Source organism: Colletotrichum paranaense (genome assembly GCF_030867605.1).
Source record: "Colletotrichum paranaense strain IMI 384185 chromosome Unknown Scaffold_11.1, whole genome shotgun sequence".
NCBI classification, from domain to species: Eukaryota; Fungi; Ascomycota; class Sordariomycetes; order Glomerellales; family Glomerellaceae; genus Colletotrichum; species Colletotrichum paranaense.
The window spans coordinates 226,263-242,876 of NW_026848969.1; the positions used below are offsets into that span (position 1 = coordinate 226,263).

General features: G+C 51.9%; 3 protein-coding genes across 3 annotated transcripts; 2 read left to right on the forward strand and 1 right to left on the reverse strand.

Annotated features, from left to right (window-relative positions):
• Positions 1 to 2,735: 2,735 nt before the first annotated feature.
• Positions 2,736 to 2,831, forward strand: CPAR01_12401 (uncharacterized protein; the record flags this gene model as incomplete). The annotated part of the gene is made up of 1 exon (XM_060496657.1): positions 2,736 to 2,831. The coding sequence occupies one exon, from the start codon at positions 2,736 to 2,738 to the stop codon at positions 2,829 to 2,831; it is 96 nt and encodes a 31-aa protein (XP_060344190.1).
• Positions 2,832 to 4,151: 1,320 nt separating this feature from the next.
• Positions 4,152 to 4,513, reverse strand: CPAR01_12402 (uncharacterized protein; the record flags this gene model as incomplete). Its single annotated transcript, XM_060496658.1, has 2 exons — positions 4,152 to 4,395; positions 4,506 to 4,513. The coding sequence occupies 2 exons, from the start codon at positions 4,511 to 4,513 to the stop codon at positions 4,152 to 4,154; spliced, it is 252 nt and encodes an 83-aa protein (XP_060344191.1).
• Positions 4,514 to 6,277: 1,764 nt separating this feature from the next.
• Positions 6,278 to 6,808, forward strand: CPAR01_12403 (uncharacterized protein; the record flags this gene model as incomplete). Its single annotated transcript, XM_060496659.1, has 1 exon — positions 6,278 to 6,808. One exon carries the CDS (start codon positions 6,278 to 6,280, stop codon positions 6,806 to 6,808), a length of 531 nt encoding a protein of 176 aa, XP_060344192.1.
• Positions 6,809 to 16,614: the final 9,806 nt, after the last annotated feature.

The following is a 16,614-nucleotide window of genomic DNA, read 5'->3' on the forward strand; positions in this document are numbered from 1 at the left end:
ATCAGGGAAAGACGGGTGGAGTAGGAGAGGGTACCGTACCTCAGGGGTCGCATGAAGGGGCGTGTACAAGATGGAGACGTTTGGGGATGGGGAGGAGGCGTCCAACATCGAGTACTGGAACTGGGTGTATGGGATTAGGACTGGGAATACTGTGAAAAGAAAACGGTCAGCCAAGCTGTGAGCACTGAGCCAAAAAGAAGCTTGGAGATGGCGGGGGGTGTGCCGAGGAATAACACGTCTCCGTCTTCCCAACCTGCCTCGCCATGAACCCTGTCCCAAGAGCTGGTTCACTTGGCCAATGCTTGCCTGTTTCTTCTCTGACAGGACTGTCTGGACGGACACAGCAGAATGAAGGAGCATTGGAAGTGGGAGTGGGAGTGGGAGTGGAAGATGGAAGGGGGGTGTGGCAGCTTAAGGTGGGATACCCAAGTAGGATGCACGGTGTGTCGTACCAATGAATCCCCTTTTCCTTCTCTTTGAGAGGGGCTCTCAGATTATCGGGGATTTCAACCGCGATTTGGAGACGATGACGATACACAGAGACACCCCAAGCCCATGTCTAGGTGCCGGACGTTCTAACCCAGGAACGAACAGTTCGATCTGAATGCAACGGCGTTCGCCTTCAAACTTCAAAAAGGGCGGGCAAGGGCGTAGCTCGGAAGATAGGGCCAAATGGTAAGTGGGCGTCCGGCTCTGTTGTCTTGGTCGACTGTGGATTGCTAGAGCAGGTACTTCCTACACTTATCAGGGTGCTTAGAAGAACTGGATGCCAGATGCTGGACGGGACTCTTGGGGTGACATAGACTAGGCCCAGGCCTTGGTTGCCTTCCGATGGGGACAGAAAGATTGAGGAGAGACCGATGAAGAATCCCTGTGTCGCTCTGGTCTGTGCCGCGAGGTTCGAGTCTCTTGGCGGAGGCGTTCCTGGTCGTCCCGGGTCTGGTCAGTCGACAACCTTCGGCAAGAAGCGACCTGTCAAGCGGCGGTTTGGGGGCGGTCAAGGGAAGCCAAGTTGACTTGGGCTGGACTCGGCTGAGTTGACCCTCGTGCGGAAGTCGTTTGGCAGTGGGCGTGTCGTGCCGAGTAACGGATATTGCGAGCGTTCTTGCTACCGGAGGATGATCAATCAATCTCAAGATGGGTTTGGTGATGCCGTTGAGCTTGGGTACTCCGATGTATCAAATGTGGATGCAAGGCGGAAAGTAATCCGAACATAGGGTACGGAGTATGCGTTTTTGCTGCCCAGATGAGTCTTGGTGCCGTCTTGTTGTTGATGAGCAATTGATGACTTGAAGATGAACAACGACGTGATGAAGAACGTGGCTGGGCCCTGAGACGAACGCGCAGATGAAAGAGAGGTCCGGTCGGATTTAGAAGCAATTTCTGACGGGTCCTGACTTGCTCTGTGCGTTCATGCGGCGAGAAGAAAAAGACGATGATGGACTAAGTCAGACACGGCACGGGTCCCGGAGATGGTCGGGAGGGAACTTTTGACGGGAGCATTCGCAGAGGGCCTCACCACATCAGTCGGGATGTCCAAGTGGATCTCATGTAAGGTTAATGCCGGCCAAAGTGAGGGCCTTGTAAACGATGAAGTGTCAGGCCAGGGAACTCTGAGGGGGAAAGATGCAGAAGAGGAGAAATGAGGTGAACGGAACAGATCTGATATTCACCAGTGGAGAGAAAAAGAAGGAAGTGAGGTTGCAGGGCGCGAGGCGCGAGAGTCAACGTCAAAGTGACTTGATACCTTCCCTTTCCTTATATTAGGTAACCAAGAATAGTGTACCTCGTAGAGTCTTGGATAAATAGCCAAGGGAAGGAGTTGTCGATTGACACGGAGGAAGAAGGAGGTGGACGGGAGAAGGTGAAAGGCGTTCACCTGGCTGAATTGTTCAACTGGGACCTGGTCTCCCGTTCCTACCCTACCTTGCCGTGCCTCCCCATGTCCATTCCGCTCAGTCTCTGTAACCGTTCCATGTCGGTATTGGCCATAACCCATGCATATCAAAAAGATGGGGAAAGAGACACTGGCAGGCAATACCCAGATGCATCCACACACCCATTGGAACTATGGAGCAATGGAGCGTACAGGTTGTGGAATGGCAGGCACGTCTGGATCGACGACCTATTACACTGGGTACGTATCCGTATACCTACCAAAGTAGAGACAAGGACCGTAAGGTTGAGAGGGAAGGGGCGTTCAGATGGACCGCGGCGCGAAGGCCGGTTGCTTGCTGCGCACACAATAAAGTAGGCAGGAAGGATATCCCTTGAAGGTAAGTGCTGAATGAGACGGGAGATGCGTGGACTACCTGAGTTAAAGGTACCTTGTCAGGCTAAAGTGACTTCCGTCTTTACGAGAAAGCACGGATGGCGGAAGTAGGCGATACTTGGCCCGTCCTCGAGACGGGTGCGGGTGTGTCGTCTGCGATGTCTCGATGTACGCCACAAGTAGACAGGTACCGCACCATGGTACTGTCCGGACGGAGTACCTTAGGCGCAACTTGGTAAGGCAGGGCAGGGCAGGGCTGGGCTGGGAAAAAGAAGGCAGGTACTTCCTTCCTCGAGTCCAGTCGAGGATGGAACGGGAAACAGAGCAACAGACCACATTGGGAAAGATGGTCCTGCAACCTGCCCTCCTTCTTCTGCCTCTCTCCACACCTCGAGGCCTACCTACTGCGTGGAGTCTGGACAGAGGCGCAGACGTTGGCCTTGCCTTAAGGTGTCTCTGCTTCATGTGCTCCATGTGCCCGAGAAAGTACCGACACACGTGTTGGACCGTGTCGAGGTACACCACCATGCGTCGAATGTCTTGTCTCTGCCTCAGGTAACGTAGGTAAGGTAGCCTGATCTGGAGCTAAGCTGAGCTAAGGCAGGTGAAGGTGGGTGAAGTAACGCCAGCTGCGTTGGTAAGGGTAGGAGCAAGACTGAACAGGGCAAGCTGCGAGGTGCTGCATCTGTACCTTAGGTTGGCTCACCTAGGTAAGGTAAGGTAGGCAGGTACATAGGTACCTTATCTTAGCTAATGGAAGTCAACAAGAGGTGCAGGTGAGGTGGTTTGAGTGATTAGGTCAGTGACTCGAGACTTTTCACCCTGACTTTACTGTGCACGAAGTAGGTGAGTGGGAGTAAGTCAGTGAGTGAGTGGATGTCGGGAAAAAAAGGCAACAAAAAAAGGCAGGGAAGGATCAATCGGGTGGTAGGGCCTGCATACGTAAATCGTCTCTGCTCTACCGTACTCCGTAGTCTCTGCGTTGTTGCTTCGCGGCTTCGCCTTGCACTCGATGGGAGGATCCCTGCTCTGTCCGGTTATTTTCTGCCCTGTACAAAGTGCAAAGTGCAGTGAATAAGAGACGGCGGGATCCGACCACAAAAAAAAAAAAAAAAAAAAACAGACTGTGCCACCATGGATTGTATCTCAGATGAATCAGCCCTGGCATAAGGTCCCCTAGGGGTTTACATCCAGCTATTACGTGAACGCCAGAGATGGGCCGATTGAGATTCAATCGGGACAATCTCTTGTCTTTTCTCTCTCTTCCTTTTCTCAACACCTTGATTTTCCCGCGGCATAAATGAATATCGCAGCAACGCGTAGGCACATCATTGCCATTTCTTGACCATCGATGCTGCAAGTCACTGTGCTTTGGCCGTTTCTGCGGAGAGAAGAACATCATCCACGACCGGGTCCTTTTCTCCTCCCCTTGTTCGCCCCTGGTCAACCCCCACCGCCCATCATCTTCATCTCTCCCATGCCTAAACTTCTTTCCTCACAGTTCACTTTTTGTGTCTCCTCTCCGACTTCCCACTTCCACTGCCTCCGTGCTTTCCACTTTCCCCCTTGTCCCCTGACGGGCAGAGAAGACAGCTTGACAACATCCTTGACACGAACATCCCTGATCCCTGCTCCTCTTGATCTTGCCCCTGGGGCCTTGGGTGCCGTGCCCGGACCGGAAGTCTACGGCTCCACCCTGCCGTCTGTGCGCGGCGAAAAGAAGAAGTCGTAGCAGGCATCAAGGCATGAATGGAAGCTTCTGAGACAATGCTTGGACAAACGTTGGCTTGACGGGTAAAACGTCCTTCCAAGACAAGACAAGATTGACGGTTTTTTTTTTCTTCTCGTGTTTATTTTTCCTTTCTTCGCACTATCTAAGCTATCCGTGTTGATGAAGCACATGCTTGATCCGAATCTTCAATTGCGCCCTGCCTCGGCCAACTCCGAGCTGCTCCACACGGGGCGGACTGGGCCACACGGGGAAAACGGGGGATTCGTCGAGGACCGTGAGTTCTTCAAAGTTCTTTGTCAGGACGAGAACCTCAGCTGACAAGAATGACAGGACAGACTGATGCTCCATAAAGATTCGGATAGCTGAGATAGATAGCGCCATCTCACACCAACTTGAGTGCTCAATTGTCACATACACATCAGGCTGTGGTACTGTCGTCCTCCACGCCATTTATCCTTGACACTCTGATGCCACCTCGGAGACTCGGGTAGGCATTCATACCTTAGCATACTGCGATATCCGCAATAATAGTCAGTTTCAATGCTGATGTTGGCAGGACCAGCATCCAAGCGGCACGTCGAGGGTCCTGAAGCTCCGGAGAGTGGCTCATTTGACAGCTGTCAATGATCCCAGCCTTGCCTGGGCTTGGTAGAACCTTGACCTACCTTACCATACCTTACAGTGACAAGGTGCCTTACGTATCCATCATCGTGCGGCCCAACTGACGAGGAACGGATCAAGCAACCTTAGCTACGACCTGACAGATTTACTTTCTTCTTAGTATTGATGCTTTTCACTACCTTGATCAAGGCAGGAGAGGTGAATTCAAGGCACAGATGGGGACGATGCCCGCTCACGACGTGACTCCAGGTTCGAAGTGTTCCTGCCTTGGCTGGCCATACTGTGCGAAAATCATCAACTTCTAACAAAACACGGTGTTCAAACACTACAAGTGGGCTGGAGATCACGGTGCGCAAAGACAGAGGAAAGATGGTACTCCCCTGCTGGCTCCTTCCTCGCACAGTGGCTCAGTGCAGGGCACCTTCCACCACAATGAGGTGTTGACGTGAGGATACGTACCGAAGTACTCAGGTACCTTATTTCGGACCCATCAAATGTGACATATCTCCACTCTTCCTGGTCCTCTGTGTCCATCCCGCTGAGGAAGTGGATGACTCCGCTGTCTGTTTGTGACTTTGCAAAGTAGGTCGTTCGTTCCTCCCATTCCTACTTCCATGTATTTGCAGTACGTATCCGTACGTACTATCGCCCTCTTGCTTCTTGTCACTTTGAGTTGATCGTGCGCAACAGTCAAAAGAGGCAGGTACTCATCGCTGGTATTCAAAAGATGCCTCTGCTTTCCATTGAAATAAGGCATGGAAGGTAGGTAGGTACCTTGGACACCTGCCTTGTATGGAGAACGCAGCTACCTCAGTACCTGACGTGAGAAACTGGACGCAATACGTCCCAGTCCCAAGGTTCTCGTTGGCTCTTTCTCCCGCTTCCGTCTTTGGGTTGTCATTCCTTCCCTTCTGGGCGTCCCTTTCTCCCTGAGTCCCTTCCCATCCCACATCCCCCACCCTCCTCCACCACCCACCGGCATGAAGAAATTCGCCGACTACAATGCCACAATCCGATTCACGGCGGGACATGTTCAACATGCACAATTGTTTCGCTTCCGAATCGACTCTATGGATACTCGACATGCTTCTCCTTTTCCAGATCATTTGTCACTGCCAGCATTCACCTCCTGTTCTTGCGACCTGCCTACCCAATTCGACATTGATGAAACAAATAAACCGTCGTCCTCCGCTCCGGTCCACCTCCAAACCCTCGTCCACTCCAACGCCCTGTCAGTCAACGCCCGCCCAACACCATTCACCACAGCGGTCGCTGGGTAGACACAAACACTTCAGATGACTCCGTCACTGTCTGTTATTTCGCATATCACGGCAATGTCCGATGTGTTCTGTTTGGGAGAGGCCTCCGTTGTCATCACCGACGACATATCACCCTCCCTGGGCTTTCGACATGGCAGCGTTTGCGGCTTGCCCTGCATCACTCTGGCCTCGCATTGGGCTGGAGTACGCTCATCGGATCCAATAAGCCGCCTCACGATAAATATCGCTGCCAGCTAAAACGGGAAACCCCCCCCCCCCCTATGGGCCACGACGGATATAGTCAATGATGGACGACACGATTGCCTCTAAGACCAGCCTCCTTGCTCTTGACGTTGTGTGTTGACCGGCGAGCAAGCTCTTCGGCGGGGCGTCATGGGACGCGAAGGAGAATTTCCCAGTCTGTCAGCAATCACTCGCACTCAGCCCAGCAAACACCCCTTCAAACGAGCGCCGGAAGGCTATGCAATATCAGATTACTCCTGGTATTCTGCCCACTCTGCCCCTGCCAATCGCCGACACCACCTATTCCCCCTCTGCACCATAATGACTAGGTCGCGCCGCACCAAAGTCCGAGGAGGAGGCATGCACTGTCTCGACCGGCATGCCACTGGCCACACGACAAGGCTGCGAATTCTAAGAGTCTCTTGCATCTGGACTACTGTTTCGCCTCGGCCTGTCATTTATCCTGGGTCTTCTAGAAGAAGAACTCACAACTCTATTCCATACCGATGCCCCCTGCACAACCTCCTCCGCCAGAGGCGGGATGGCATCATCCCCCAGATTTCCATTTCGCACCTGCTTATGCAACGCCTTTTTGACAACCTTCGTCGGCAATCTTTCTGGAATATCGTGAAACGCCCCTGCAGCGATTTACGGCTTCCAAGAAAAGAGCCCTCGAAATAGGTTCCATATCCGGCAGGCAGGGGATCAGGGGCCTACAGATGAGGAACTATCAGCCGGGTTTCGCTCCGCTGATCAGTTTCTCCAGAAATGTCTTCACGCTGGAATGCTCGCAGAGATTATTCCCTAATCAGGGGGAAAGCCATCCTCTAATCCAACCTGAACGATAACAGACGAGATAGAACAGAAGTCATGAATAGGCCAGGCACCATCTCAATTCGACTCGAGATCCTCATTGATTCACCACCAGATTAAAGTGAGACCCGTGTGGCCGCTTGGGCTCCCTGTCTATTCTGTCCTTGGGCCAAATTTGACGTGTTGTCCAAGCGGCGTCCTCTTCAGCACGCCCCGACAGTGTAGAAGCTGCATACAAACAATGTGTCCAACGTCCGTTATTCTAGCTCGACGGCAGAGTTCCCGCCAACGGCTTCCGCTGGGTCATGCCGTGCACGGCATTGACACGGGAATTGGATACCCGTCAAGGTCGATCAGACCGACGAAAAATAACAAGTGTGGCTGAATGGCTAGCCCCCGGGACGGATCGCATCAACTGTAGAGTTCCAGAGACATTCCTCGGAACCCAGCTTTGTTTACATTGGCGTTCTTGCGAACCCGCCGTTCAAGTCGTGCCTCGTTGCGGATCTTCGACTCAACTCCCGGATTCGATCATCTTTTCGGGGTCAGAGTGAAGTTGATGGCAGCTTGACATGGTTTGGTGCCTTTCACTTGCACTTATGGGACACAACAGTCTTGTTGGATCATGATGGCCCATTCAGGGCTTGGTCACGGTCTGCTCTTGAATTCAATGGCAGTCACGTCACATGGAGTCTTGCGAAGGTCTCCTGCGGCACGGTGCTGATCGGCTCTGTGACCCACCACCTCATTTCATTCCACACCCACCACCCACAACCCGAAAGACTTGCACTCGGCCGAACTGCACTAACGAGTGTCATCTCTTGATACTCTTTTCCTGCAAAGCGGTTCAGGATATCGATCTCGAAACGTCCTTCAATGTAAGAATTCAGTTTTAGCAGTATACTCTTCTCTGATGCCAGATACCTAGCCAGAGATCTCTTGAGACTCAGTATGAGCCTACCCAATTATGTCTAGCGTTGGGCAACTTGATATTCAACCTGCGCACATCACCACTCTACAACTTGCTTGCGGACAAATTGCCGGTTTGGATATGGAGAGATTGGCAATTTCTCACATCTGACCGAGTGTCACGGCAATTATTCTGCTTGCTCAGAGGTTTAATCAAGGCTCATTCGGGGTCTCGGGAGCTGACATGCAAAACAGGCTGTTCAATTGGACCTCTCCCTGGGATCAGACAGCAAATCCGAGTCTGCCGTTGTTTATGTTCGCACACCTGATGCACTCTTTGAACGATACTCATCAAGAACTTTCGCATGGTGCGCGGCTATTTATGGCACCTGAAAGACTGTCACTGACCAGTCCAATGACGAGAATACCTCGGCTCGGCACGAACAGAACTACCTATAACGTCGATCGAGTCAAGTCTAGCTTTCGTCGGAATCTTGGAGTTCTTAAAGGTCTCAACCTTATTCGGACGACTTTGCGTGACCGAAGATCGTCGCCAACGACACACTGACAGTGGCGGATGCTCAGTGGTAGTACTGTAGTGATTGTGCAGCTGTCTGTCGACTCAACGCCTTGCGGGCTGTGGTTCGTTGCGCAGAACAAGGTCGCCCTTGCAAACTCAATCTCGTTTGGACGGTCTTTGAAGACCCATTTCACAAATCGCAAAGTTCCGTTGAAGAAGGGCCAATAGCCCAGGTCGTCAGGAACGTTTGACGCGGCCCACTAGAAACCCTGAGCCTGTCATCCGGTCTGTCAGTGGCGCACCCCCAATGTCACGTCAGTCTGGCCAACCATGCTCGTCGCGCTTCACAAAGAGCCCACGTCGGTTCAAGGCTCCCGACAAATCTTCCGAGCGCGAGAGAAACCCGACAGGCGGTTGGCTGGGGGGAAAAGAGGATCAATGGCTGGACAGTGGACCACTGCACACTAACAGAGATGGCTGTTAGCCTGTGAAAGTATGGATACGGACACAACCCTCGAAGGCGAAGTGTGTGTCACCTACGACGTTGCAGGCAACATGGGGAAATGAAGACTGGGTCTTTGCGAAATTATATGATGGAACATGTCTGCACAGAAGACGGCCAAGAGCCAAGCTAAACCAGGTTGCAATCGAAGTTGACAGTCAACCCATCCGTCTGCTGCATCACTATCGGCCGGTCATCGTCGCCAAATAGTCGAATATCCGAACGCAAGCAACAACGTCGTTCGAGCTACAAGGACCCCAGAGAACCCATGTCGCTTTTGGCCTAACGCGAGCCCCATGTTTCATGCACAGTTGGGAATTGCCGCCATGTTTGGGCTATTTCCAGCTCGCCTGATGAATGTTTCGAGTCCCTCCTTCCACAGCGCGACTGCACAAATTATCACGGAAAGACAGGCGCGCCTGCGACTGTTCAATCTTGAGATTAGAAAAGAAGTCAACGCTGGGGGCAGAGAGAAGTTGCAGACAGCCTGGCTTACGCATACAATGGGATCGCTTTGGCCTCGCCATGCCTTGCAATCCGCCGGGGCGCCTGGCGTCATTTGCGAGGGTGAATGCCGACAGCGCGCCAGAACTGTGGATTGGCTGGTTCTACCACGGGCGCAATGCGGAGTGCAGCACTGCAGACGACCAAAGAGGTCATCTCATGCACAACTTAGGCGTCGTCGGGATGATCTTCTTGTGTAGGAAGGAACCTCTGCAAGCCATTCATCAAACCCTCTACTGTGTTGGTGGATGCCATGTACCAACAGAATCAAGACGTTGTCAGCTCAGTCTTCTGCGGCCGTCGGTCAGGGCTATCATGGCCTGGAACGGCATTCTCGCACACAATTCCTCTCCAGCTGCGGCCTTTCATGTCTTCTGCGGCCACTGCTGCGGCCGACGTAGAACGCGCGCACCCGCGGTCCCACTGAGTCAATTGGTGTCAAGCTTGCATGTTCGATATTACACTGCAAGTAGGAGCGTGCCAGCCATCCGCCACCCCAATCTCCTGGCCGGCTCTGGCATCCCGCGCCCAGATTGCATGTGCTTTTCTGGCACTTCTTCCGAGCTTCCCACAGCGGAAGCGCACGTCGATACTGACACTGTTGTCGGCCAGAACTTCGCTTCCTATCTGAACCTGGATGGGGTCCGGGGCATCGGGCGGGACACGGCTCGCTAGCAGGTGGCCCGGTCGACTAATGCCCTACCATGCCAATCTTTGACGATATCCTTTACCAACGCAGCCCCTTGGAGACCGTTGAAGCACAACCAATATCTACGGATTTCCGAATATCCTGCTCTTCTTGACCCCCCTCCCCGTCTAGATTCCTCGCTTCGAAACCAGAAAGCCGGGCAAAGCATCCATAGCATCGTATCCAGCCCACATGTTTCTAATCCCAAGGCTTAAGCTAAGGTAGGTAATTAGGTAGATCGACTCGGGCGTCCTAACTTGAAGTTTGTTCTCGCCGTTTCTCCACATCGCACACCATGCGCACCCTCGAATGACTGGAGTCCCGATGCGCGCTGAGTGCTCTTCCCAGACGACCGATCTCCTCATCACCAACCGAGGCGCACTCGGGGTCTCGAGCACCTTGGTGTTTGCCCCTCTTCTGGATCAAATACCGGTGATGGACCGGGAAATTCTAGTTGTTTCGTTTCGTTTGAACTCGGTTGGAAACATATTCTAGACTGGTTTGCACAAACCGGACTGTCTCCAAATCACCGCTTGTGGGACCAGACAGCGTACATGCATTATCGCACGGCTTAGTAGGCGAGGCAATCCGTCGAGTCCACAATCGAGGTCACAGTTGCACTTTCACGGCGGTTCATCAAGCCGCCGTTACATCGCGCTTAGAATCGGGTTGCCCAACAGAGAGCACTAAGACGCTAAAAATCTCACGAGCCCCAGACGCAGAGCCCAGAGGCTACGGAGTAGAGGCACCAAGTACAGATACCGCCTCTGTAAATAAATGGAGCACAATCGAGCCATGGCCAATACTGCATCTTCGGGTCCGGTGGAGATTGGACTCTAGGTTTGCAGGTCTACCAAGGCAAGATGCTGGTCCAATATGGTTTTCTCGTGTTATTGGAAATTTCTGAAAAGTGTCATGCAGCCATGATTATTCTGCCAATGACACTGCGCAGAGAGAAACCATGACAGGTTTGATGTTCCGGCTGTACAGAGTCTAACTGCGTCAATGCATAGTTGAGACGACAGCGATCATACATACACGAACAATGGACTAGACATCGGCCCACGACTGATATCGAACGTCTAATAGCCGTTGAGATAAACCATCCACCGATCGGATCGTCCATTGGCCACTATCGTGGGGGAGAAGGGGGGGGGGGGGGCTACGGCTCCGATCAGTTATCTACTAACGGCTTTTACAATCGGGAAATGTGACGGATCAAGGTGACGTGCTTTAGCAATTGCATCGGAACATCCGCGGCCAGATTTTGGCGCAAGTCTGTGTGGTATTTTATGTCGCCTTGCCAAGATGTGCCGATGGATAAGTTGGGACGAGATGTGTTTTGAGACTGAGCTTTGAACCCATCGTACTTCCACTCGGCCGCGTTGATCCGCCACCTAACTAGATATGCGGGCAGTTTCGAATGCTGTCTAGATCCTCACTGTCTCCCAGGAAGGACCATGCTGGGCTAGGGCCCAGCCACTAGTGACGGATTTCCACTATCACTTGTGCCTCTACACTCCCCGGGGCGTGTTCGGCATAGGAGATTCACTTACCCTCTCTAATTGTGACCTTGGCGGTAGGACCAAAACTTGAGTCTCTCTCTCTCTTTGCAGAAGATCGCGGAACGTGGCGGTAAAATGACGACGCGGAAGTCAGTCAATGAAACACCCGGAGCACAGATCTCGGAGGAAGAGGCGGCAAAAAGAAAATGGGAAGTGAGGTGGTTGGTGATCAGGAGGTCCAAGGCTGAGGCAGTTATTCTGCCTCTGATCTGAGTGATGATTCTCTGGATGATGGGGGAAATGAGGGGGGATGAAGAGGGAAAGGAGGGGAGGCAGAGAGGGCCCCCGTACCCGTCTGGACTCTTGTCTGATCTGGTCTCTTTGGAAGGTTTGGTCCGTAGTTCCACACTAACGATTCTATCAAGGCTGAGGCTCTGGTTGTTCCGCATAGTTGCGAGCCTTGGTAACGCATTTGTTTTGTAGCTATCATTCTGACGAGAAATTGCAGTTTTTGAGTGGGTGGTTGACTGGTTAGGATTCTTTGGTTACCATGGGTCCTGGGAAGCTTAGAGACTGCTTTGGTTGGTTATGCTAACGCGGGATGGTGTAGAGCCGGGAGCGGTGCGCCGGCTGCGTGGATAGTTTGGATGGGCGAGAGAAGGAGCTGAAGTTTGGTTTGGAGGGCGAAATATGTTGGTAGTATAGACTGGATGATGATTGTAGAGGGTAAATTCGAATACATATACTGAATTATTTCCTCGCAATCATTCTCTTTTACTTCTGATCCATCATGAACTCGTTGTCGTAGCGATTTCCAGTATCAAAAACTCCCAAGTATGCTTGGTCTCAACACCATGGATCGATAGAGACGACAACAAACATCCAACTTGACCCGACACCTGCCATCCCATCAACACATGTGGAGTCAGAGAGGCCTTGATGGGACTATTCTAATGACTCGTAGTCTTTTATTCGAATCGTGCGACAAGCCGGCCGAACGGCTGTCGACAAAGATGCCAAGACCGAATCTATCGAGTTTGAACGAAACCGACGAAACCGAATCGCGCGCCGCCTAGACCACGTCTCCATGCGGCGCGCTGGATGCGATGCCGTGTCTCAACTGAGAAAAAATAAGGGAAAGACGAATGATAGAGCTAAGAGAAGAGAATAGGAGAAAGGGAGATTCGGGCTAGGGATGGTGGAAGCCCAAGAGAAGGATCCTCGGACGTCAGAAATTCACACTGAACATTGGATATCTGGGAAACTTGGCTGACGGCTCCCTTTGTCGAAGACATCAGCTCTCCCACTATCTTTCCAAGGTAGGTAAATCTTGGCTCCGATACCACTGACAGGAAGTATCACCTCGGTGGTCTCCATCGTTGCTGTCGCAGCTCAAGGGTCACGAAACTCCGCAATGACTGGGAACCAGATCTGATCCCTTTACTCTACTGATCGTCAATCAATTCGGACGCCGAATGAATGTGTATCAAGGTATGTTACTCAGGCCGGCACTACATAGGCGCGTCTCTATGCGTGGTCTATTCTGACTTTGGGTTCTTTCACGATCCTCCGAATACTTCTACAGACTTTGTTTCTATTGATATTGTGTGCGGGGTTTTTGTGTTAGAGTCCTCCCCGCTCTGATTGGTGTTGTGTCGCTGATGATATCTTGTCACCAGGTTTACTATTCGATCAGATACTGCCCTCTCGACACGACCACCCGAACGATATCCTTCGACACCTTTGATACACTTGAGATTACTTCGTACATGACGTTTTTGACGCGTTCAGTTGATCAGCTTGGGGCACTTCCCAGAGTTGGGCTGTCCGCTATATGCGATCGCGACGGACCTCTGTCTTACTCTTCTCCTGGGCTGAGCTGCGGGAGATTGCCTTTGCGGACCAAGGGCATGCGTCTGCAAGTGACAGAGACGCGCACCCGGGACTTGAGACACGAATCCGATCAATATTTGGCCATGAGGCTGGAGTACGGTGGTTGATTTTGGATTTGACGAGTGTCATGGTCCTCGGGTTCCGTCAGCTTGATGGAGTTAGTAAACATTATCTTTTGAACGTAAAATACTCTTAGATCCAAGGCACTTGATTGATCATTGGTGGAATCTGACCTTGGATTCCAGGTACTGTGCTTAGTTCCGTCTGATCTGTGATGGAGAACTACCTGGCATCACCACTCTCAGACTGGCGATGCGAGCAGGAAGGCTTTCCTGACAGACCGAGTGGTTTTTCAGTGTTTTTACCTGTTTTGGATCAACGTCAAAGATGCACTCCCTTTGTCAAACTTCATTCAGAAGTATATGCCCTCTTTGTTTAACTTGCCATACCAAGGTGGTAGTAGGCCAATACATCCGTCGTTCTGGTCTAAGGGTGGTCCCCCTTTTACCTACAACACATCCCAAAGACATTCTCGGTCTCAGAGTAGGTACTCCAACAAGAGAATTAGGGATATTTGCTTGGTGAATAACTGGTCCTCTATTCTAGCTTCCCAATTCTCTACTTGGCGTAATCGTTCATGAATTGAACATCGAACCGTACTGACAGATAGGTAAATCTACTTCTTCGATGAAGAGACACCTGACCGTGGCTTTCAGTACAGAGCTATGTTTTGACAAGCATCGTTGCATCGTGGCACTCCGCTGCCATCACCGGCACAAACCAAGCTGAGCGTGCCGCCTGGCCATCATCTGATTTCTCTTCGATCTGCTATGCATATGCATATGCATTGGGTGTTGCTGAGTATACCTCAACATCCTGCTGGCTGAGTAGCTAGACTGAGTATTGATAGGGGTTCCGATTTGTCTCCCAATCTCCTTGTATGACCATATCCTCCCAAGAGACTTGGTTTTCCCTGGGGGGTCGCCACCAAGCTGAACTGTCCCACCCGATCTTGGCCTTCCTGGTTGCAATGGCTTCGCCTTGCAAGATGCCGTGAACTTCATCTGGAATCAGCTGAGATCGATTAGTAGGCAATGAATGCTTTTTACTCACCGTGAGCCTCTCCTGCCAGCTCCTATGACGTCGACCCATCCTTTGTTGCCCGCTCGTATTCCCGTGGCACCAGACAACAAAAATGCGGCCTCTTAGCATTGGTCCCTCAGGTCCAATACAAAGACCACGCAGACTTTTTTGACGAAGAAGCGCCGGAATACCATGGTTTCCCCTATGGCCTCTTATTCATCCATCACACCATGAGAACCGGCCATCAGGACTCTCTTGACCAGGCTAGGCAATCCATCCTTCTCATCCTTGCTCCACCAATGAGGCATCCCATCAAAGAATGCGGACTGACTAACTAGATACGCATCATTCATGGTCTTCTTGACGCCAATATCTGATCTTAACCCACGTAGAGGAGCAACTGTTCTCACTTCATCGATGAACACAGCTCGAACATTTAATCTGTCCAGGTCATGGCTGAATCAAGCGACTGAGATTGCGCTTGAGCAGGCCGTAAAGCCATGTCCGTTGACAACGAGAGATTCGACGGACCCGATGACGAAGAGAGAATGAACTCGGGATCGTGCAGCCAGGGGCTTCGGCCGTTCCTTGAGCGGGCTACGTTCACTACGCCACTCGGACACCCCAACTCGGCAGTGAGTTCGCTTCATCTTCTTTATTCAGGCTTCGTGCCGCCAACAGTATCTCGAGACTGTTCTCTTCAAGAATAATTTCTCTTGCTGCTCCGCAGAACACCTGCTTCACGGATCTGTTGTAGTCCCCATGGGACCAGCCACGAGATCTACCGGCGAGACTGAGCATCGCAAACAACCTGTCCCGAGGATCGGCCGCATCTCTAGCCCAAATGTTCCACAGGAGATCCGATAGTCTTTCTTCCAAGAGTCCCTGCTTCAAGAGGTAGAAAGCAGTGGAGTATCGATCTCTCATTACTGGCCAGTCGCTAATGCGCCCGTTCTTTCTCTCAACCGTCGTCTTCCCCAAGTCGTCCCAGGCCTCAGCAAACGGCAGCGCTTTTTTCAAGGTCTTTCACTTGATCATCCGCTGTCCGCACTGGATGATTGCTCAATCGTTGGCACACCGCCGAGGTGTTCGCCTTGATCATTGTATTCTCTATCCCTTGCCATTCTTTCAGAGACGTGAGTGCGCGTTCACTGCTTTCATCTCCGGCAAAAGGACCTAGCCAGAATATCACGCGTACAGCGCATTCGAAGATTTGCTTGGTCGACGTAGACTTCGTAAACCCACAGAATCTGCGTTTCGGCAGGGTCACGAAGGGTGAACAGAAGTGATGCAATCTACGATGAGATCGGGATAACCTAAGGGCTTCCATTCGTTGTGCCAGCTCGCATAATCAGGCTTTCAGTGGCACAGGATATTTCTCGTGCATAGGAAACGGCCTCAAAATTGGGTGATGACGCCAGTGAAACCTCTTGAAAAGATCATGATAGGTGATCAAATAAGTCACTTGAAAGGAGGGTAGGAAGACGAATACAAGCATGTTCTGGGCTCTGGTAGATAGAAGACGACGCCATTTCATGAGTCAGCGCTACTTCAACTCGAAAGTTGACATGGTAGCATGATCTTGTCCACATTGATGAGATAACAACTCATTCTTTAGTACAAACCGGGTGAGATTTACTCGGTCAGCAGCCTTCAGATGGCTGCTCCCTGTACCGAACAGGGGTGCTTCACCAGCCCCGGCGAAGGAATCAGACTCTATCGAGAAGCTCAGCCATTGACGGGATGAAAGATGAACGTGTTCAATCTTTTGCAACACACCAGTTCGTTAGGCGCACCCAGAGCATATCACGTTATCTCGAGTACATGCACCATCATTGAGAAGCGGCTCTCAACTTTCCCCACCTCAATTCGCCTCAACGGCCCCGGTGCTAATCGCCAGCGCGGCGTCTTGCCGGAGTGAATCCGGGGTGCGGGGAAAATGGTAGTGTTGTCCAGCCGACACCAAGCTACATGAAGCGTGGCTGACTCATTCATCAGCAGTCGCATAGGATCCTCAGGCCTAACCCGCCTCACGGCACTCATCCAAGACGGCTGGCATTCATTATTTCG